The sequence below is a fragment of the Acanthochromis polyacanthus genome, chromosome 7 (genome assembly GCF_021347895.1).
Source record: "Acanthochromis polyacanthus isolate Apoly-LR-REF ecotype Palm Island chromosome 7, KAUST_Apoly_ChrSc, whole genome shotgun sequence".
Lineage (NCBI taxonomy): Eukaryota > Metazoa > Chordata > Actinopteri > Pomacentridae > Acanthochromis > Acanthochromis polyacanthus.
In genome coordinates, this window is record NC_067119.1 from 27,351,803 (window position 1) to 27,371,492 (window position 19,690).

Below are 19,690 nucleotides of genomic sequence, written 5' to 3' on the forward strand. Positions count from 1 at the left end.
AAATACATCTACCAACATGCCCAAAGCTCACATAATAAAATCAAGTTCTACAAAACCCTATTTTTGTGTAGACAAGAAATTAGATGTGCCAACTAAATGAGCATTCTAAGCTAACTCACTTCAGTTATTTAGTGTGACTAGTATCAGTCCTGTCCTCAAATTTTTCAAATTGCTATGCATGTTTCTATTTATATTTGTATAGTTTGAAGAGTTTATTTCAAGAAATTAACAGAACATAATACATTTAAGGAAAATATGTGTCATTAATGGATATCATGGTATTGGCCACTCAGAAACAGTAAGTCAGCAGCTTTGAGCTATGTTGGTGGGTAGATTTACTAATCAATATCGGACCTAAAATAAACAAAAAAAAACAAAATGTTGACAAGTTAAATGCATTTGCAGAATTTTATTCATAAGTATAGAGTTGTCACATCACTCTCAGGTATGGCATGTTTTAGAATGTAACGAAAAAAGGCAGTTAATGTAACTGTTGGGTCATGGTACAGCTGGTGCAATATTCTGAAAATTATATAGTAATGAAGACATCTAGGTTCCCACAAGGACTTTTGTTTTCCCACCAGAATAGAAAACACTGTCATTTCTAAGTGATGACTCCAGTGCGCTATCTGCTGGGGAAAACAAGACATTGCATCCAAACAGGTCAAAATATCAACATGATTACTACAAGCTGATGGCAAACACGCAACAGAAATGTTTAAGTTAGCTTCATCAAAAAAAAAATGTTTGTAACATAAAAAAACGATGTCCTATGGTTGTCGAACATCTCTTTTGTAACTCTTGTGTACAAGGTAAAACAACACCAATCCGTCTTTAGAGCAAGAACAAACATTTTTAGTGGCAAAAGTTACCTCCAAATTCCAAATTAGCAAACTTTTTTTTCTAGTGTTACAAATGTTGATCTAAAATATGCTGCTCTGAACTGGAAGTGATTTAGAGATGTCTCCTCTGCAGTTTCTGTAACTGCTCAATAATATATACCATTATACACTGAAAAATAAATTTCATTACAATACAAATTGTTATTTTTACATGTCATATCTACACAAAGAGCATTAAATTAAAGTAGAACATAAGCGAAATGTGAGGTGCATAATGCAAGCAACTAAAAAACAATTGCATACGGGCGAGTGCATGCTTGTGAAATGTCATCCTTTAAACCCCAGTGCTGTATATGACGGACCTACACATGCATTTTTAGCACAGATTTGTTTCTGTAAATTATACACACAAGCACGTTTCATACGTGTGCATATATGTTGTCAAAACTCCCTTTACCATTGTGGCGAAAGTTTGAAAAAAGATTGTCGTAGTTTGTAGAAAATGCCTCAACCCCTGCAACTCTTCACGTTTCCCAAAGAAATGAGGTGGGGTGTGGTAAGAAAAAACCCTACAAATATCCCAGGAAATCTTGAAATCCCACGATCTGTCTCGACCATATACACAGAATAAGTCTTGTCACAGGTAGCGGTCGTAGATCGTCTCAGAACAGTCTTGATTTGCTTTGGATGCTCTAGCAAAATATCAATATATGTAAAAGAAAATAGACCCAGCGTCTTATTGGCTCCAAATGGACTTCAACCAGCGCCAAAAGGAAGATCAGCACCATTAGGTGATTAGCAATCACTCACTGTCCAAGAGTTGACAGGAAACGCATGCACAAATATGAATATTATGCAGATTTGCATTTGGCAAGACAGAACTTTTAAAGTAATTAGCTTTTAAGAAGGCAGGAATGTGTCGTACAGTGAGGAATGTCCAGTGTGCTCCTCTCTGCCGCCCCAAGTAACAGAATTACTGCTGCTCTAAAGTGGCTGGAAGTGCCTGGCACGATGAGAAGCGGAGTTTATACAGAGTTGAACCAGATCAGTATAAGTGACCACTTGTGCACAAACAACAAATCCAGGTTCAAACTGATCTTTAAATAAATAGTGCTTGCAGAAAAAGATTTTAACACAATACAGGGCAGCTTAATTCCATAAATTCAAGAAGATGATTCAAAACTAAGATTAGAAAATATGATGCAACTATTTCCTGAATAGAAAAACGTAAGCTCAATCTTAGAATAATGCCTCCCAAACTTAGTGAATCCCCTCCTTGCTGTGATCTGACGTATTAACAGGAATGCTATTGGAGTTACAGCTGGAATCTGTGCGAGGTCGCCCTCTAGTGAACGAAAACCCATAATGAACTGTAATGGCTCAAGAAGTTGAGCCGCATCAAGTTTAGATCAGGAGTTTACATCCTTTACCTGCACATTATTACCGATAAACTCAATAGTGTTGAATATGGGTGAAAACATATATAAAACTGCACAAGACGTGGCACCTCATTAGTCTTTAAGTCCCATTTAAACCTTCTGAAGAAAACACTTTGTTCCCAATAACTCAGTAACTTGTCTCCCTTGTGAACAGAATACTAAGACTTATGGTCTGAATAAGAGCATTTCGAGGAGGCAACACCAGCTTTGTGTTGACAAATGGCAAAAGCAACAAAGCGGTTTTACACTCAGCAATGATGCTTTAGTGTATGCTAATAATATCGTAGGCAAAATGGTGTCTAAATGAATACAAAACAGTCCAGTACAACAATAGTGATGTTGGCCAGTAAGAGACTTTGGCCAGGCTGGCTGGTTGTTGACTGGAGGTGCTGGTGCTTTGTCCACACACTCACACACACACACACACACACAAACACACACTGACTGCTATAGAGCTACAGGTATGTGTCCTGCTCTGTGCTGCTAAGGCTTTGTGTGGATCGCTGAAGAGCAGATTCTTTGGCAGGGGGAAGGTCTGTAGGAGGCTCTGTCTGCTGGTGAAGTGAGTCTGTTTCAGTTTGTGGTTTGAGCTCCTGTGTCGAGCTGGTGCTGTCTGAAGGCGGGGCAGGTGGATCTGAGGGTGGAGGGTCATTAGGAAGAGGGTAAGGGTTAGGGATCTCCTTGACAGGCTGCGGTTTCTTCACGCTCTTCTTCTTCTTGCTCTTCTTCTCCTCCTTGCCCTTCTTCAGCTGCGAGGCAGGCTGAGACGCCTCAAGTACGATAGTTGGGTTCTGCTGCAGGTCCTGGTGTCTGGGGGGCTCGGCCAGCATGATGAGCCGAGCGCCATGCATCCTGGGAGGCGGCTTGAAATTCAGCTCTCCGCGGTTCTTCTTCCAGCGCTTGAGCTGGCTGTGATGCACTCTTTCCACGTCTCGTGCCGTCACCGGCACCTCAAGGATCTGCAACAGGAAAAGACACGTCACCGGGTCACAGCTGGACTCAAACAGATCATTTTCAAAGGAACAGCCCTTACTGGAAAATATGTTCCCTCCATGTTTGACCACTGTGGTAAAAATGTGAACTTTGTCTGTAAATGCCAAAAGGCTTTGGGCTGTCGTGGATGCACCGTCACCCACAGACCAGACAGCCCTACACATAAGAGAGGGTATTGTTGGAGTAGACAGAGACTCACACAAAGCTTGATACAAGAAGCAGACACTGGGCAGCCAGCACTCTGGTCAATTTGTCTTTAAGCCACTCTCTCAGACTTCTTGCTTTCTCTTGGGCTACATCCATGAATACTTATTGTTCTCTCCAACCCTATATCCACAACAAGACAACACTCTCTCTGTCACCACAGGACTATACCAATGCAATATGACTTCTTCTCATTAACTGCTTGAATAGTTGGTTAGAAAACCTTATTTCTGTAAGCCATGTACAGGAGGTCCTCGACTTATGTCAGAGTTCAGTTCCTACAAATCGATGCAAGTCGATTTTTGGCGCAAGTCGGAACTCCAGAGAAAATGTAAACAAAGCTATGATCTGCATCATGATATTGGTCAGGTCTTCATAAAAGTCATGAATAGAAATGAATTTCATGCATGTATGAGTAATTTTACAAGAAGATAACAGAATATACCGCACCGTTTTTACAACTTGATCTCATGATACTGATGCCTGTTGGTGTTTTGCCCTGTTCCAAGTGTTTCATTAAATCTAATTTCACTTCCGTGGTGTGGTGCCCTTAAGGCAGAATTGTCAATATACTTATATTTTGAAAAAGCCTTTATTTTGAATTTGTCTGTTGACAGTTGTCACTTCCTGTCTGCTATTTTGACGTGTAGCTTTACACGTGTACGTGCTTTTCTGGATGCTCTACTTTGTAAACGCCACAGAGGCAATGTCGTAAGTAGTTAACTTCATTTTTGGACTTACTGATTATGTCAAAAGGATTAATTTACGTGTATTTCCGTTGTTATTTTCTGCTTTTGTTGCGGTTTTCACTCTGTAAGGTGTATCGAGCCACAGTGAAGTCAAGTTTACTACGACGACGTACAACCGGCGAGCTCAAACAAAGCCATCATATAGTGCCGTGTGGCGACGTACTCGTTCGCTCCGTTCTCCAACTACTTCCACATAACTTGTTTTGACGTAACGACGAAACGCTGTAGATCGATGACGTCGTAAACCGAGGACCCCCAGTCATCTTATCTAAGTAGATTTAGAAGTCAATAGCTGTTCAAGTGTGACATGATGGAGGGAATGTAATTTGAGCTCTGGTTACCCCTTGAAACATTTAATGTAAAGGAAAACGGATGTATTAAGCATCCTTATCCATACTGCTGGTGTGATAAAGGGTTCAGTTCTATCCAAGACTGTGCTTATACTGGCTGGAGATCACAGGTTACAAACACCAATGGGACACTGGATATTTTGCTTTTGAGCAGAGTGAATACTTGTAAACATATGATTTGAAACACCTTAACAGTTAATAAGGATGCATCTCTTTGCATCTCTTCTCAGTCCACTATGTGGCTGCTCGTCTGCTCTTACCTCTCGGACAAGGAAGCCCTCCTGCATGTATCGAGGTTCTATGGCCCTGAGCAGCTCCATGGTCTCATACTGACCCTGGCAGGCCTTCAGCTTCTCCCGAGTCCCCAGCATGCACTTGAGAAGCACCAAACCTACACGAAAGATTATCTTCACTCCTGAAGCGGGGAGAAACACCAGGAGGGTGAGCTTGGGTGTAAAGACGTTCTGATGGACAGATGTTCCACAACACCCAGTACCCAAGCAGACACAGAACTATAAAGACTGTATTACCGTCACAGAGGAACATGTCCCAGACACGCAGCACGGACGCCCAGGGCAGGGTTCTGGAGAAGGCACACATAAACCACTCAGTCATGTAGAGGATGGGGTCAATCTTGTGTTTCTCCAGATGCCGGAAGGCCAGCGGGGAGACGCGTCGCAGCAGAGCAAACAGGATCTCTCCATCTAACTGTATAGCTTCCTGAAAGAGATACAGGTAAAGCATTAACAGAGAAAATAAAAACCATTGTGCTCTGTATTGTTTGGGCTGAAACCTAATATGCAAGTGGATGTTCAGCCATTTAATTCAAACAGTTCAAATGCTTCATATTTCTGCAAATTGGTTCCCACAGTGCAGGATTACCCCGATTACCAGCATCTTATTTTGCAGCTCTACGCCATGTTTTCGTCAGAAAACATTTTATTAGAAAATCTTTTCCCCCATTGCAAATCAATTTCATAGTACAGAAGCAATAATTCTGAACAGTAACCAAGTGGCTTTATTAATAACACAAAACCGTTTACTCATGCTGTTGGCCACGAAAAGTAAACCAAAGTTAAATTATGGCTCAACAAGACTGACAACACCCCACTGGTTTCATCAGAAAGCTCTAACCACAGCATCCCTGTGCCAGACACTCTGAGGGCAACAGAAACACATTCCAGTTTAACTGTCATCACACTGAAAGCCCACTTTGTGTGGATAATAGCCCTTGTAAGAGAAGAGTCAGATGAAGCTGTTGTGCAAATTTCCTTGCTGTGGCTCGCCCTCAGGCAGTCTAAGCATGCTCATCAAATGGAAAAGGACGGTTCCGTCACTCAATACGCGCACAACACTAAACCAAGAAAATCAGAGCGACTGTTTATAGCTAAATAGGCAGTCGGTGAGAAGCTGTCCTCGAATGAAACTGCGTCCCTGTTTTTATTACTACAGGCTACCTACAAATGTGATAATGCTGTGATGGTTAAACAACAGTCCATAAATATATACAGGGTGTCCCAAAAAATGTATACACACCTTAAATAATTGTAAACTAGGTGTTTATTATAATTCATTTAATTTTCAACATGTAAAATAATTTACAAACATCATTCTATTATTTTGTCACCGCCTGTTCTCAAACTGATGTCCGTTCTGGTCCAGACACTGCCGACAACACAAAGCGATGGAACAGCACACATCATGAAACAATTCCCTTGGTATTTGCGTGCATTCACGTTCAATGAGTCAATTCAGTGACTGTTGCAGGTCTCATTGCGTAGACTTTGTCTTTTAGGTATCCCCATAAAAAGAAGTCTAGTGGTGTCGGGTCTGGTGAACATGGAGGGTATTCAGCTGCTAAAAGGTGTGTACATTTTTTTAGGACACCCTGGACATTTCATTATTAACAGACTTTTTGCAGCAGTGTTTACCGTTTTGTTACAACCTCTAGTTTAATGGTAGTGCTGACATTCACTCCTAAGTAGACTATCAAGTAACGTCAATTTTGACGTTTTGCTTTTACTGCTGCGTTTGGCAGTTAAATACAATACATGCAGTAGATCTGCTGTTGAGACGGAGAGCGCCCTCTTGTGGACACTTGGAGGACTCCTTATGAAACTGTGCCGCTTACGGTTCCAGCAGAAATTGCGATTATTGTGCTATTTTGATGGTTTTTCATTTGGAAGCTTTACCCTAATTCTCACCCCAGAAAAAGTGAATTTCACAAACTGATAACTGTCTAAATCATAGCGAAGAGTTCATTATTATTGATTGCTGACTGAGCACCTGAATTGCTGCTGCATCCCTACAAATATTTTTCACGGTTACATCCTCTGTGCATTTTTAACACCTGGTGATGTCATCATGCATGCTGTCATGTGTTTCGCTCTCACCAGGCCAGGACTGTAGTAGCCAGGAAGATACTTCTCACAGATTTGGACCAGTCCCCAGAAAGCATCCTGTGGAAATAGATGATGCAAGGAAACTCACTGACATTTCTCAGTGCACATGGAAATCAGTAACAACCACAAGCTGTGTCTATGACAATAAAAGAACATTTGAAAATACAGGTGCTTGTTTTTACTCTGTTATAATTTCTGTCAGTGCATTTTATTTGCATTTAGAACATGAATGTATGAGTAGCTTACATTTTGTTACGACTAATAAACTGGCCTTATTAAAGAACTCACATCAAAGTGACAGATCTGCGGTTAACTTGTATAAACACACATGGCTGGTAGGTATGCTAAACCAAATGAGTAGAATTCTTGACAGCATCAGTAGAAAGTCTCTGATGACAGATAATACGCTGACGCACACTGATAATAAGATAATGACTTCCTCTGTGGGTTTATTGAGCTCTGCCAGCTATACTGTTGTGAGTGTATACAAGTTCAGATATCTAAAACTCTCATAAAGTCACATTAGTTGCTACCGTGCTGTTTTAACGGTGCATGTATTATTCATTCGCTGGCGCAGCTCTAGCATTTATCTACAGCTTACATCATCTGCACATTGTGTCTCTGTGCTGCACAGCTTATAAATAGACTTATCCAAGGTTACAAATTAAAGAAAACAAGACATGTCATTTCTGTTTTATAGAGGATTCCATTTATAAAGAGCAAAACAATGAGAAATCAGAACAGCACGTGTACACCAAAGGAGACAGTCTATGTGATGTGACTGCGGACGGTACACAGTAAACATGTCGTACCTCAGCAGGCATGTGCATGAGCAGCACAGCAGCAATGGGAGCCTGGGCCTGGCAGTACCCCTCCTCTGGTCTGTAGAGAGTGTAGGCCTTAAGAACACGGAACAGGTCTTGCTGCCTGCAGAGGGTCAAAACACACACACACACACACACACACACACACACACACACAACATGTAGACAAATTTAATGGTAAAAAGGACACAGACATACCTTCTAGTGTTTAATGTCAGCTGGATGCCTTACCCATGTCCTCCCCGTGACACAAACATCTCATGAAACGGAAACTGTCGATGGAGGTCTTTCTCAATCACATCAACCCATTTGGGGTCTCCTGGCTGGCTATCCAGCTCCTGATAAAACACATGGAGGACGTGAGACATTATTCTGCCAAGGAACGCGACAGTTGTGTGACAATCGGCGTATGTTTGTCTGTGAATCTGTTTGTCCGTCTGTGAGCAACATTACTCGAAAATGTCGGATCCGTTCGTCTGGTCTCCCGGGTCCACATTTTGCCCTCGTTTAGTCTTTAGTTAAACTGAAGAATTCCCAAACACCGGTCTTCAGCATCTTGTCTTGTGTTTACGCAACGAAGTGAAGGGTGGCTTCAGAATCGGCAGCCACCCGGCCATTCGGGTGGTGTTTACAAACACGAATGGAGGAGCCGAAATGAGCTGAAGAACACGGCGGGATGAGCCGAAATGGGCCAAAGGCACAGGGAAGAGATGTTTGGGGGGAGGAGGGGGTGATCACATGGACATATGTGTATATGTTATAGACATATGTGCACTGGTTTATGTGATCACAGGACGAGATGAGCCGATGTGGGCCAAAGGCGGAGGGAAGACAGTAACGCTGCATATTCTTTCCGCCTGGTGACGGGGGGGGGGATATTTGCATACCGAAATTAATATCCGGATAGTGCGTAGCGAACGAATATTCGGGTCCAGCCCTAATGGATTTGTTAAATATTTTCCACTGCGATATATGGCATCACCGTAACCATGACAACAGGTCAACGCTTTGTCAGTTGCCTGGTGATGATGACATGATTGCGATCCTACAACAAATCGACCACTCCCCACTTATCGGAAATGATACAACGAACAATTGATTAAACTGAGGGAGTGTTTCAGGTCAGGGAATGAACAGTCTTGGTGGAGTGCTGTGCTCTCTGAGTACTTTTCTTGTTGTTTTATCGTGACTGCATTGAGGGCAATGTCCTTTTAAATGAAAAAAATTCAGAGTGAGTATTTTATGAGTCAGTGATGACAAGAAAGCTTATTGGTTTAAAAGATTTCATAGCATTTGTAATAAATCATACCAAAGAGTTAAATAAAAAACTATTTTGCATTATTAGTCATTAAGAACAAAGTACATTTTACATTGCAAAGTGACTAAATGTGAACTTGCTCTAAAACATTAGGGATCACAAAGAGAAGGGCAACTGCTGCGTGACCAGTTTCAGTCACAATTTCAAACGAAAATTTAAAAGTGAAATGAGCCCAAAATGCAGCATAAAAAGACCAGTAAGGAGGAAGTGAAAGAGGAAGCCGTCTAACCTGAAACTTTCCTTGGTTCTGCTCTTTCTTCACCTTCCCCCCTGACAGGTAGAGCCATGCGCGGCCTCGGAGGGCAGGAGGAATTCCTTTCTGGCATCGCAGCCTCACCTGAGCCACAGTAGAACAAGAGCTCACCAAATAAACCAAGGGAACAACAGTGGTTTAAAAAAAAAGCCAAAAAAAGGCATCATGCATCTGGCATGTACCGTCAATGGTTAAATTCATGGACCTGCTACTTGGTATTGGTTCCTTTTCTTGAAACCAAGTGAAATGCAGCCATCTAGTTCAAAATGGTGGCTAAAAGCTCACACTCAGTAGGACGTGTTGACATGTAACAGCACATAACAATTACTACTAAGTTCTTGCATGCCACAGAGTATTTAAAACACAGTAAGAACAAAATGGACTGACAGAGTTTTTGCAGTGTGATTGCTGATCTAATTTCAAGTCAGGCTTGAATTCATTATTCACTGAGGTATAATTTAAAACATGTGATACAGCACGAGATAACCATCAAAAGCGTGACTGTCGCACAACGGGGATGTTAGGAAATGTGATAAACCGTTAACATGACAGTTTAAATCCTGGGTCAGACACGCTACATAACATATATCATAAAATTCAGCCTTTGCAAATCACTGATTGGAACGTTGCATCATTTAAATAAACAATATCCATTCTCAGACGGTAAGGAAAAGCACTTTCTTTTTTGCTTGTCACCGAATCTAGAAGAGGAATACAGTGACCTTCATGTGCCCAAACGGTACAGCATGTAGTTATAGTGTACAGAAGTACGCAGCTAAACACCACCTTGACAAAACTAAAATATGACTCATGCAATGTATCCAAGCAGACCAGCTATAATCTGTCATGAAGAGTCACAAGACACTATTGACACAACTGATTGGTTGACCTGAAATACACATTCAGTGTTCCAAGATGTCACAGACTGTGATGCTGGTTTTACTTGCATTTCTATTTCTGAGCAGTGGTGTTTGTTTTTTTTTACCTGATATGAAGCTGGCACACTTCCCCCAAAGAGAGAACAGTTCTTACAGCACGATTACTACCAATCAAAGGAGCACAGTAAGGGATCAGAAACCTTCACTGCATGACCTTAAAGTTGACCTTCACTGACAACTGCTGAAGTTGCTGTCATGAGGAAGAAAAACCACCCATGCTGGCCTCTGCTTGCTGGCTACCTAAAGCTTATTCTAAAGGTTTTTCTTTGTACTATAAGGCCTTGCACCACATTGCTTCTATGAGATAATTATACCACACACATCAGCATGTCCTCTTAGCTCCCTATGCTGGTGTTTTGGTCATTCCATCAGCAAAAATCAGTTGGTTTCAGAGCATACGCTGACAGTGCTCCCTTTCTCTTTAATAAATTTCCATTACATGATAATGAAGCACGCTAAAGAAAAATCTCTTAATCAAGACAGAAAACATTGAAAACTTAGTTGGGTCCATTGCCATTTTGTCCCATGTATTCTCTTTAACTTTGAAGTGTATGGGAGCCTGCTGCATGATGATTCTGCCCTAAAAATAAACCTGAATGACTGCCTAACTATGTGTTGTTCACTCTGAAAAGCTGTCTTGCCCTCGAGAACGTCTACAGTTTACGCTCATAGCACCTTTAATACACAGCTGTCTCATAGGAAGTCAATACAGCCCCACCCTGAATGTGAGACTGTCAATTTGTCACATGGTACGTGGGGTGATAAACAGATGGGCTGTGTACAGGCTTGCTGCTGACTCATGAAGTGAGATGAAGTCGCGGCTCTGTGCTGAATCGCTGAGAGCGTTTCGCACAGAACCAGCTCGACGAGTGGAGCCGAAAACAATGTGTCCATAAAGTCTTGTCCTTGTGCAATCAAATACTTGAGCAATGCCCTTTACATTGTTTAATCACGTGTATTAACCTCCTCAGGAGTGGAAAGCTGCTTCCAGGGGGCAACAAGATAAAGTGAACATACCAGCCTGAGAAAACTTTGAGAAGAAACTCAACCGATTGCGATCAGGCAAACCCCACATGCAAAACATACAAACAAGCCGCATGATGTTTTGTATAAGTGAGCCAACAACTGGTACTGACCTTATTAAATCTCTTGATCATCCACTTGTCCCAGTGGCTGAGCATGTCCAGCCACTTCACCTCCCTTTGCCTGAGCACCTCTGGAGGCACATCCTGAGCTCTGTTGTTACAGCAGAGAAAAGATGAGAAAGTTAAACCCAATAAGACCAAACAACACCTAAATCTTTTCTCAATTCTGCAGAAGGAGCATGGAGCAGGTGGAATAAAGTTCTGAAATAATCCTTCAAATTATACGGGCTAAAAGTGCAGTTAGGGTTAGGGGTAGGCTCTTTTCTTTTACGAGTATGCAACATAAACATCAACACGTCCTCAGAGAGGCAGTTTATCTTTCTGCATGCACCATAAGATCTGCGTGTGTGGCCATCACTCATTTGCAGTCAGTAAACTGTGCGATGATTCGAAAATAGTAACTACCAGACTTGTTTTGAGCAGCCCATAAAAGAAACAAACTCAGATGTAGCTCATTTAATGACAAAGCTCGCTGGACCTCAAAGAGCTGCATTTGGGATTTGTCTGCTTTATTACGTAATTTCACTGCAAGATGTTTTCAGGCAAGAAAAACGAAGGAGTTCACCGTATATTCTCCAGCAGAAAATGAAAACGTAGGCAATTCTAACCTACATTATGAATGAGGCCTGATGCTTTACTAAGGTATGTAATTATCTCATCGGCACAAGCCTGTAATTGTAGGGCTTCAATGTCTTCAAAGAGGTTTTTTTTTTTTTTTAAGTTTTGGGGCAACCCTCTTTCAGTTAAAAGTGTAGGATATATGTTGGAGATCATTGCATCAGGATCTTATACTTCAGCTTCCACAGGGCTTAGATAAGTTACTTTCATTGGCAAACAGAGCAAGTTAAACCCTGAGGTTGTGACTATAAAACTGAGCCAAAAGAGGCCCTCTAGTAAAGAGGCACCAGAGCTGCGGCTCGAAGTCTGCCAAAACTCCAGAAAACAGGAAACTCCAAGCCAGCCGGTGCTTGGCACAACTTTCACCCACTCCTTCACTATTTCAGTGCTGTCATTTAGGGTTTTGGTCTCCAGTAAAAGGGGAAGAAAGAAAGGCCTTCTCAGAAAAACATAAAACACTGTATCTTGTCTTGAAGGCTATGAATACATTCATTCAAAACGTGACAGTCTGAGCTGCTCTTTCAGCTTTCCACAAAAAAAGTGTGTGGCAAATGACAGCTAAAACAGAAAATGCTATAACATTACATGGCAGAATGCAATAGAGCCATGCTCCTGTTATCGGTTCATCTTCATCTGCATGCTTTGGTATTTGCCCTGCTGAGAGGCAAACAGTGGGGATTAAAAACCCTGTGCCACGCAGCTGCTTTGGAGTTCAGTGTTGTTCAGAGACACCCAGACAACAACACACCACCACAAGCTAAGATGTGTAATCACAACCAGACTCACTGCTACACTGTAACCCTGCTTTGGCTCAAGTGGACTATAAAACATACCACCCGTATTTCAGAGCGCAAAATAACACAGCTGGAAGTCAACAGGAATGAATCAGTTTAAAGAGTTGAGGCAAACTTACGACTCCTCCGAGTACTGCTGCGCCCCGCCAATAAATCCATATTTATCGGTTTGCCTGTCGCTGGTGAAGCCGTTGATCTCCGAGTCGGATCCCAAAGAGCTTTCATCGTCAACGTGACTGCTGCTGATGGTCCTGATACTCCCGGTGTCCGCCGATTGACGGCCGTTCTCTATTTTGGCCATGGTAGCAAGAGAGCTAGCTAGCTAGCCAGGTTAGCTAACGTCAGCGAGCTTGTTGACAGCCCTGAGTCAAATCTGCTCCTCTGCATATGTTGTCGAATCAAACTGCATCGACGCCATGATTTCTCGAAGTGAGTTAAATTTTCCGACAACTGCCCCGTCTGTAAATATTAACCAACACCGGCGTTAGGCTACAACTATCGGGACACATCAAACAGGTTATGCGCTAGCTAGTTAGATAGCTTAACTTTCTTCGATTTAACATTAGCAGGCTAATGGTGCGCTGCTAGCGTAAAGTTAGCCTTAACTGTTCGTGCCAACACAACCCAAAACTATTCCTCTGTTGGCCCTACCTTAATTAAACAGACGCCACGTTGTCTTTTCGGTTTTCATAGTTAGCTACTTACTAACTATGGTCACTGGTTAGCAGACTAATTGAATATGTCCTCAGTTAACGGTGGCTTGCTGCTGTTCTGTCATTCCCAGTGTGCTGGACAGATTTCTGCCTCGACCAGCAAACCAGACTCCCTGTCCCAGGTCGGTTTTAGTATTTTTATGTTAGCAGCGTCCTCTAGTGGTTGCCTTGGAAGTAGGAAGTGAATTTTATGGCTGCACCACCATCTCACCTGCTGGGCTCTGCTGTCTATAAACGCCTTTTGTTAACTTGCTCATTTGTGTCTCAGTGCACATGGTCTGCCCTAAACCATGCTATTTAGGCTATTTCTGATTATAATCAACCAATTTCTAACTTCACACATAATGAAAAAGCAACAAAAGCAGATTCTGTTTTTTATTCTTTATTTAATTGAATGAACCTCATGAGGCTCTACATGTTTTCTTACAAGTTTCCATTTACTGTATGTCATCACTAGCAAATCAGGAGTCGAACCAATAGTGTGAAATCATGCCTGCCAGGACGTGTACACTTCATTTAACAATTAACAACATGCCATTCACACAAAACTGTATGAAAATGCATTACAGTTCCTACAAATTACCAGTAAAAGAAAACGACATGACAGGACTTGAGTGACAAAACATCCTCTGGCTCACTTCTTTCTTCCACCTCTCTCCTTCAGAGCCAGATGAATGATTGAGCCATTGCTCATGTTGTAATAAGCCAGGGAATTGGAATCCTTGATGAAAATGCCCTAAAAAGGAACAAAAAAGTCCACAGTGTTTATTCTATTAGTCATTACATTAATGCGGGTGAGATTAAATGTTCTAAAAAGGCTAGAAGGAAAGTTTACCTCATACTGTAACTTCTGTTTTCCTGCTGGCATGCCTGTAGCTTCGTGGATCTTGACTTTAATAACAGACACCTGAAGATGACATTGCATTTGCACAGTGATAAGAACACAGTAGGCACACTTGCATATGCTCACAAAAACAGAGGGACACTCTAAGACAGCATTTGCATACCTGGTCTGTGAGGGGGACGGTGAAATTCAGCACTTGGCCATTCAGCTTCCATTCGGTCTTGTCCTGCATGTTGGGAACCTGTACTTTAACTGCAACCGGACCCTGGAGAGAAGAAAAAAATTGGTATAATATAACCATAGGTGTTAAAAGCCCATCCGTAATCTGAGCATTTTATTACACCTAAATCTAAAAAAAATACAAAAAAATTTTCCCTTTTTAACAAACAGAGGCCTATTGTGTCCACAAACATTGATTTTTACAAAATATCAGCTGTTGTCTTAGCAGCTGATATATTAGACAACAGGTAAATTAATTTTAATGGTAACAGAAGACTCAAATTCTGTATTGTCACATTTGTCTGCATGTGGGTCACTTAATATAGAGAATGAACAAGTAGCATTGTATGTGCAACACAAATGCAATGCAGAATATTTGCAACACATTAGTGCTCCAACAAACCTTGTTTCTTCGAAGGAACTCCTCCTCTGGAATGAGGTTGTCCTCCGTCTTCATCTTCTTGCTGACTGGCTCATCCTCATGAGGTGGTGGTGGGTGGGAAGGTGGTGCTGGAGCAGAACTTGGTGGCTGTGGTACTGGAGGAGCAGGGACAAAGGCTGGAAAAGGAAACAGGTCATTTTAATTTAAAATGACAAAATAAGCAAGGCTATAAGATGGAGGTTCAGTTACTAAATATTAATAGTACATTTGTTTTCAGAACTTAGTATTTCTTTCCCATGTTACTTATTGTACAACTTGCTCTTACCAGCTGGAACAACCATGGGAGGGGGTCTGGGGGCCATGATGTGAGGTGCTGCTGGTGGCATGGGAACCACGTTGATGCGGGGGGCAGGAATCATGGGAGGCATTTGTGTTATAACTTGCCCTGGTGCAAGGCGCACCACAGGAGCTACAGGCGGCCTTGGAATTACAGGTACAGCCGACAGGAGAGTGGTGCGCACTGGAGGTGCCACCTGTACAACAATCACATTAGTGAGTGACATCTAAATGATTTTTAAAAATATATAGATATATTTTCAAATGCAGTAACTTACAGCGGAGGGCGGACGAGGCAATGTCGTGACAGGAGGACTAGGTTTAGGCAAACTGGGTGCAGAGGAGGGGATGGGAGGCTGGTGATGAATTTCACTTGGCTTGCTTGGGCCAATTTTCTCCTTGGTGTCATCCTCTCCCACCAGCCCTTTGGCCTTGTGAATGGCTTCGATCTGCTCTTGCAGGGTGATGTTGGCCTGAGCTGCTTGCTGTGTGCGAGCCATGCTCCCAGAGTGGCCATCCCAGGTAACCTGGTGGAGGCAAAAAAAACACCAATTTTCATGCAATGTTTGAGAAGGATGTCTGTTCAGACTTTGCTTCATTAATCTCAGATTCTTTTAACCTAAACTGTGCAGAATAAACCCACAACTGTTCTCACCTTCTCCTCTGGCTTCTGGATTTCTTCTTCACCGATCTTCTTACCGATGGCTGTCTCTTCCACACCAAAGATATCAGTACGCCTCTCAGCCAGTTGTTTCAAGCTGCTCTCGATATCCAAACCAGGAGCATAGACTTCATCCTCTGTTTGCCTCTCTCTGATGCTGCGGTCTCTTTGCTCCAACCAGCGTGGATCCAGCAGACCAATACGCATGTGCTCTTGCATCTTACTGGCTGGAATCTTCTCACCAGTAATTGGAGAGATGAGGTACTCATCTGGAGCGGCAACTGACGGCTGAGGCCTGGAAGCTGTGAGGAATATGTGAGGAATATGTGGCATGAGATTAACACACACTGTATGTAGTAGCAGCTTGTTATCCACTTGGTATTGTCTGGTCTACAGAAGCATGTCACCTTTGGGATCGTAGTCTTTGCGAATAATAACCTGGTCTGGAGTTGGGGGCAGCGGGGGTGGCATGGGGTTGTCTGGTGGCAGTGGAGCCTTCATGCCATCGTCATCATCATCAGATCCCTGAAGAAAGCAGCAGGGGAAGAAAAACACATTGGTACCAGCACTTATCGTTAGTTTACAATGTACAAAAATGAGTTATTTCTTAAGTTCTCACCTCGTCCATATCCTGCACTTGTGTGTCTTGATCAGGCTGTGAAGGCTGACCTTCACCACGATTCTCCCGCTCATCCTCTTCGTCCTCACTCTCAACCTCCATCTCCACCTCTTCACTCTCTCCATACTTCTCGTAGCGCTCTTGGATCAGGATGCGAGCACCGAGCTCCTCTGGTGTGGTAGGTGGAGGGAAGTGGCCTAAGGAGACACATACCAATTAAGACACATGACTCTAACCACATTTAGTTTCAAGACTACAGTTACTGTGGTTAAATTACCTTGTTCATTAGGCTGGAAATCAACCGTCTCAACCACTACAAAGTCATGCCAGTCGATTTGAGCATATGCCACTCGTTCTTTCTCTCTTTCCTCCTCCTCCTTCTTTCTCTCACGCTCCTGGAACTTTGCCCACTCAACACGATACCTCACCTGATGGATGTGTAATAAGACATATGATTAACATGCTATTAAAAGATTACTGTGGAAACAGTCATTGTTAATAGAGATTACCTGGTCCATAACCTCTTTAGGGTTCTCAGCCTCTTTCTTGAGCTTGGTCAGTAAGCCTTTAGGAGGGATCAGAATCTAAAGGTTGACAGACAAAAGCAAAACACAGTTTAGAATCACCACCAAAACAAACAATACCAATAATACCAAAGAGGAACAATTTGTCACCTTAGTGTACTGCTCAACCAGTTTGGTGAAGTAGTTGAAAAGGCTGTGCTGTGGTCGCAAGAAGTCAAACTGGTAGTTCCTCTGTTCTTTCTGCATGAGCTGAGTGAGAAACTGGCGGCCATTGCGAGCAACAAACTGGGCAGTGAGCTTGACAACATCCAAATCAAATGCTGAGATTGATGGAGGATCTGCGATGAATTCGAACTCGGGTGGTGGCTCTTTGGGCACCACTGTCTCCTGAATCACCTGTGACTGCACCTATTGATAAACATAACATATTTAGTGTACACAAAACTACTAATTGTGAGCCATGCAAATAACTAAAGGAAGAGCAGACTGAAGTGCAATGTCTTACTTTTTGAGGAAGTTGCTGGGATTGCTGCATAGCCTGCTGCTGCATAACCTTAGGCACAGCGGCAGATGGCTCTTGTGCTTTCCCCTCCTTAAATTCATTGACTTTGTGGCGGTAATAGGCATGGTAGGGGTCATTGGGGTTAAGAAAATTAAACTTTGGATTGTTGATCTCATTCTGCCGGATTCTTGCTTCAAACTCAGGCCCGTTCCTGTGAAATGACAATGAAGTAGTTACATCTGCAAGTAATGATTATTTACAGTCAATTAATCTATTGTTTATATCCTTAAACTAAATGATTAGCTGTTCAGTCTAAAAAAAATCCATCAGTGTTCCCAAAGCATCCTCAAATGTCTTGTTTGTCTATAATCCAAATATATTTACTTTACAGTCATAGAAAAGTAGAGACTAGAAAACATTCGAATGTAACAAACTGGAATCTAACCTGATAATCTATACTTTTTCTCTTATAAAATTATTCCAACCAACTGATTGATTATTAAAATATATGTAGATGCAGAATTTACTACTAGACAGCTCTGACAACTAATCATTTGATAGTGTCTGTTCTATTATGTCACAACCAACCTGGCAACAAAGCTGGCAGTCTTATCAACGATGTTTCGGACTTCTGGAGGTGGATATATGATCCCAACAATGGGTTTAGTAGCTGGGGTCTCTTCTGGCGGTGCATCATTCTGTTGACAAATTAACATTTGTTAGGCTGTACTTTGCAAGATTTAAAAAATAAATTAAATACAAAGTAGAGCACTAAATTGGCACCCACTGCATCCAGATTGCTGCAAGAAAATATTATTGCTATTGCTGCTACTAAACACACACAATCAACCATTCAAATACATGTTGTGAAAAATAAAGCGTGACAGTTATTTTTTAAAATAAAATATCCTTGTTGCAGGGCTGCACAGTGAATAGTGGTTAGCACTTTCGCCTTGCAGCAAGAAGATCCCCGGTTCAAATCCCGGCCTGGGATCTTTCTGCATGGAGTTTGCATGTTCTCCCTGTGCATGCGTGGGTTTTCTCCGGGCACTCCGGCTTCCTCCCACAGTCCAAAAATATGCTGAGGTTAATTGATAACTCTAAATTGCCCGTAGGTGTGAATGTGAGTGTGATTGTTTGTCTGTATATGTAGCCCTGCGACAGACTGGTGACCTGTCCAGGGTGTCCCCTGCCTTTGCCCGAGTCAGCTGGGATAGACTCCAGCACCCCCCGCGACCCTCGTGAGGATAAAGCGGTGTATAGAGAATGGATGGATGGATGGATCCTTGTTGCAATTTATACTACACATAACGTATATCGCTTTAATAGCCCTAACGAGGGACTACTGCTAACTTGTGGTAATAACTAGTAATAACAGGTCAGACAGGGTTTCTTAAAAGAAACATTACTGACGAGATTTTATAAATGCAAGCTCTTACTATTAATAAAGAAGGAAAATTCCGTTGTAGTGAAGTGAATGCAGCGTCTTAGCATCTGTCTGCCACAGTTAAAGCGTTTTAAGAGTTATTCAGATCAACTGACACGCACAGCTAACAACAAGCTAACACAACTTTTCGTTAGTCTTTCAACTATAATCTCAAATAGCTGGTAGTCACTCTAAGCCTCAAGTTCAAAGATACGTCTCACAGTAAATGAAAGTAAAGGTTAACCTGGTTGTTCGTTAGTTTGGTAACAGAAGCAGTGTATGAGCTACATGGCTAACATCAGCTAACTTGAAGACGGGTCGTTACCTTGTTGTTGGGCTCCGGCTGAACTATCTGAACAGGCCCAGGCGGCATGGCTGCGACTCTGTGTTAAAACCAGGGGCTATCTGCAAACACCCAACACACAAGAAGAGTATACGTATTTGTAAAGGATAGTTTTTATGGCATATACTGTAATATAAAAATGACACACAACACCTAAAAGCCTAAATTCGCGGTGGCTAAACACTTACTGCGTCGCGCTTTCGTTGACCCAATGGAGGCGTTTTACTTCCGGTTACAAGCCGCAAAGCATTA

At 42.2% G+C, this 19,690-nt stretch overlaps 2 protein-coding genes across 2 annotated transcripts; both read right to left on the minus strand.

Annotated features, from left to right (window-relative positions):
* Window positions 1-394: 394 nt before the first annotated feature.
* LOC110958940 (TBC1 domain family member 10A-like) lies at window positions 395-13,715 on the minus strand. Its single transcript, XM_051951114.1, has 9 exons — window positions 12,989-13,715; window positions 11,449-11,548; window positions 9,351-9,458; window positions 8,035-8,141; window positions 7,792-7,906; window positions 6,971-7,036; window positions 5,108-5,297; window positions 4,838-4,992; window positions 395-3,240 (listed from the first exon to the last, which is right to left on the minus strand). The coding sequence occupies exons 1-9, from the start codon at window positions 13,168-13,170 to the stop codon at window positions 2,737-2,739; spliced, it is 1,527 nt and encodes a 508-aa protein (XP_051807074.1). The 5' UTR covers window positions 13,171-13,715; the 3' UTR covers window positions 395-2,736.
* A 233-nt stretch (window positions 13,716-13,948) lies between these two features.
* sf3a1 (splicing factor 3a, subunit 1) lies at window positions 13,949-19,680 on the minus strand. The gene is made up of 16 exons (XM_022205661.2): window positions 19,627-19,680; window positions 19,421-19,500; window positions 18,258-18,367; window positions 17,673-17,880; window positions 17,318-17,575; window positions 17,153-17,227; window positions 16,921-17,071; window positions 16,644-16,840; window positions 16,432-16,549; window positions 16,019-16,326; window positions 15,642-15,890; window positions 15,353-15,560; window positions 15,049-15,203; window positions 14,590-14,691; window positions 14,418-14,489; window positions 13,949-14,318 (listed from the first exon to the last, which is right to left on the minus strand). Exons 2-16 carry the CDS (start codon window positions 19,466-19,468, stop codon window positions 14,217-14,219), a joined length of 2,361 nt encoding a protein of 786 aa, XP_022061353.1. The 5' UTR covers window positions 19,469-19,500; window positions 19,627-19,680; the 3' UTR covers window positions 13,949-14,216.
* Window positions 19,681-19,690: the final 10 nt, after the last annotated feature.

Coding starts and splice junctions, on each gene's coding strand:
- LOC110958940 (XM_051951114.1), bottom strand. CDS start 13,170: ATGGCCAAAATAGAGAACGGCCGTCAATCGGCGGACACCGGGAGTATC. Junction 7,037..7,791: donor TCATGCACATGCCTGCTGAG/GTACGACATGTT, acceptor CTATTTCCACAG/GATGCTTTCTGGGGACTGGT. Junction 3,241..4,837: donor AGGGCTTCCTTGTCCGAGAG/GTAAGAGCAGAC, acceptor TTCCTGTTGCAG/ATCCTTGAGGTGCCGGTGAC.
- sf3a1 (XM_022205661.2), bottom strand. CDS start 19,468: ATGCCGCCTGGGCCTGTTCAGATAGTTCAGCCGGAGCCCAACAACAAG. Junction 17,228..17,317: donor TGGTTGAGCAGTACACTAAG/GTGACAAATTGT, acceptor GTCAACCTTTAG/ATTCTGATCCCTCCTAAAGG. Junction 17,072..17,152: donor CTAAAGAGGTTATGGACCAG/GTAATCTCTATT, acceptor CACATCCATCAG/GTGAGGTATCGTGTTGAGTG.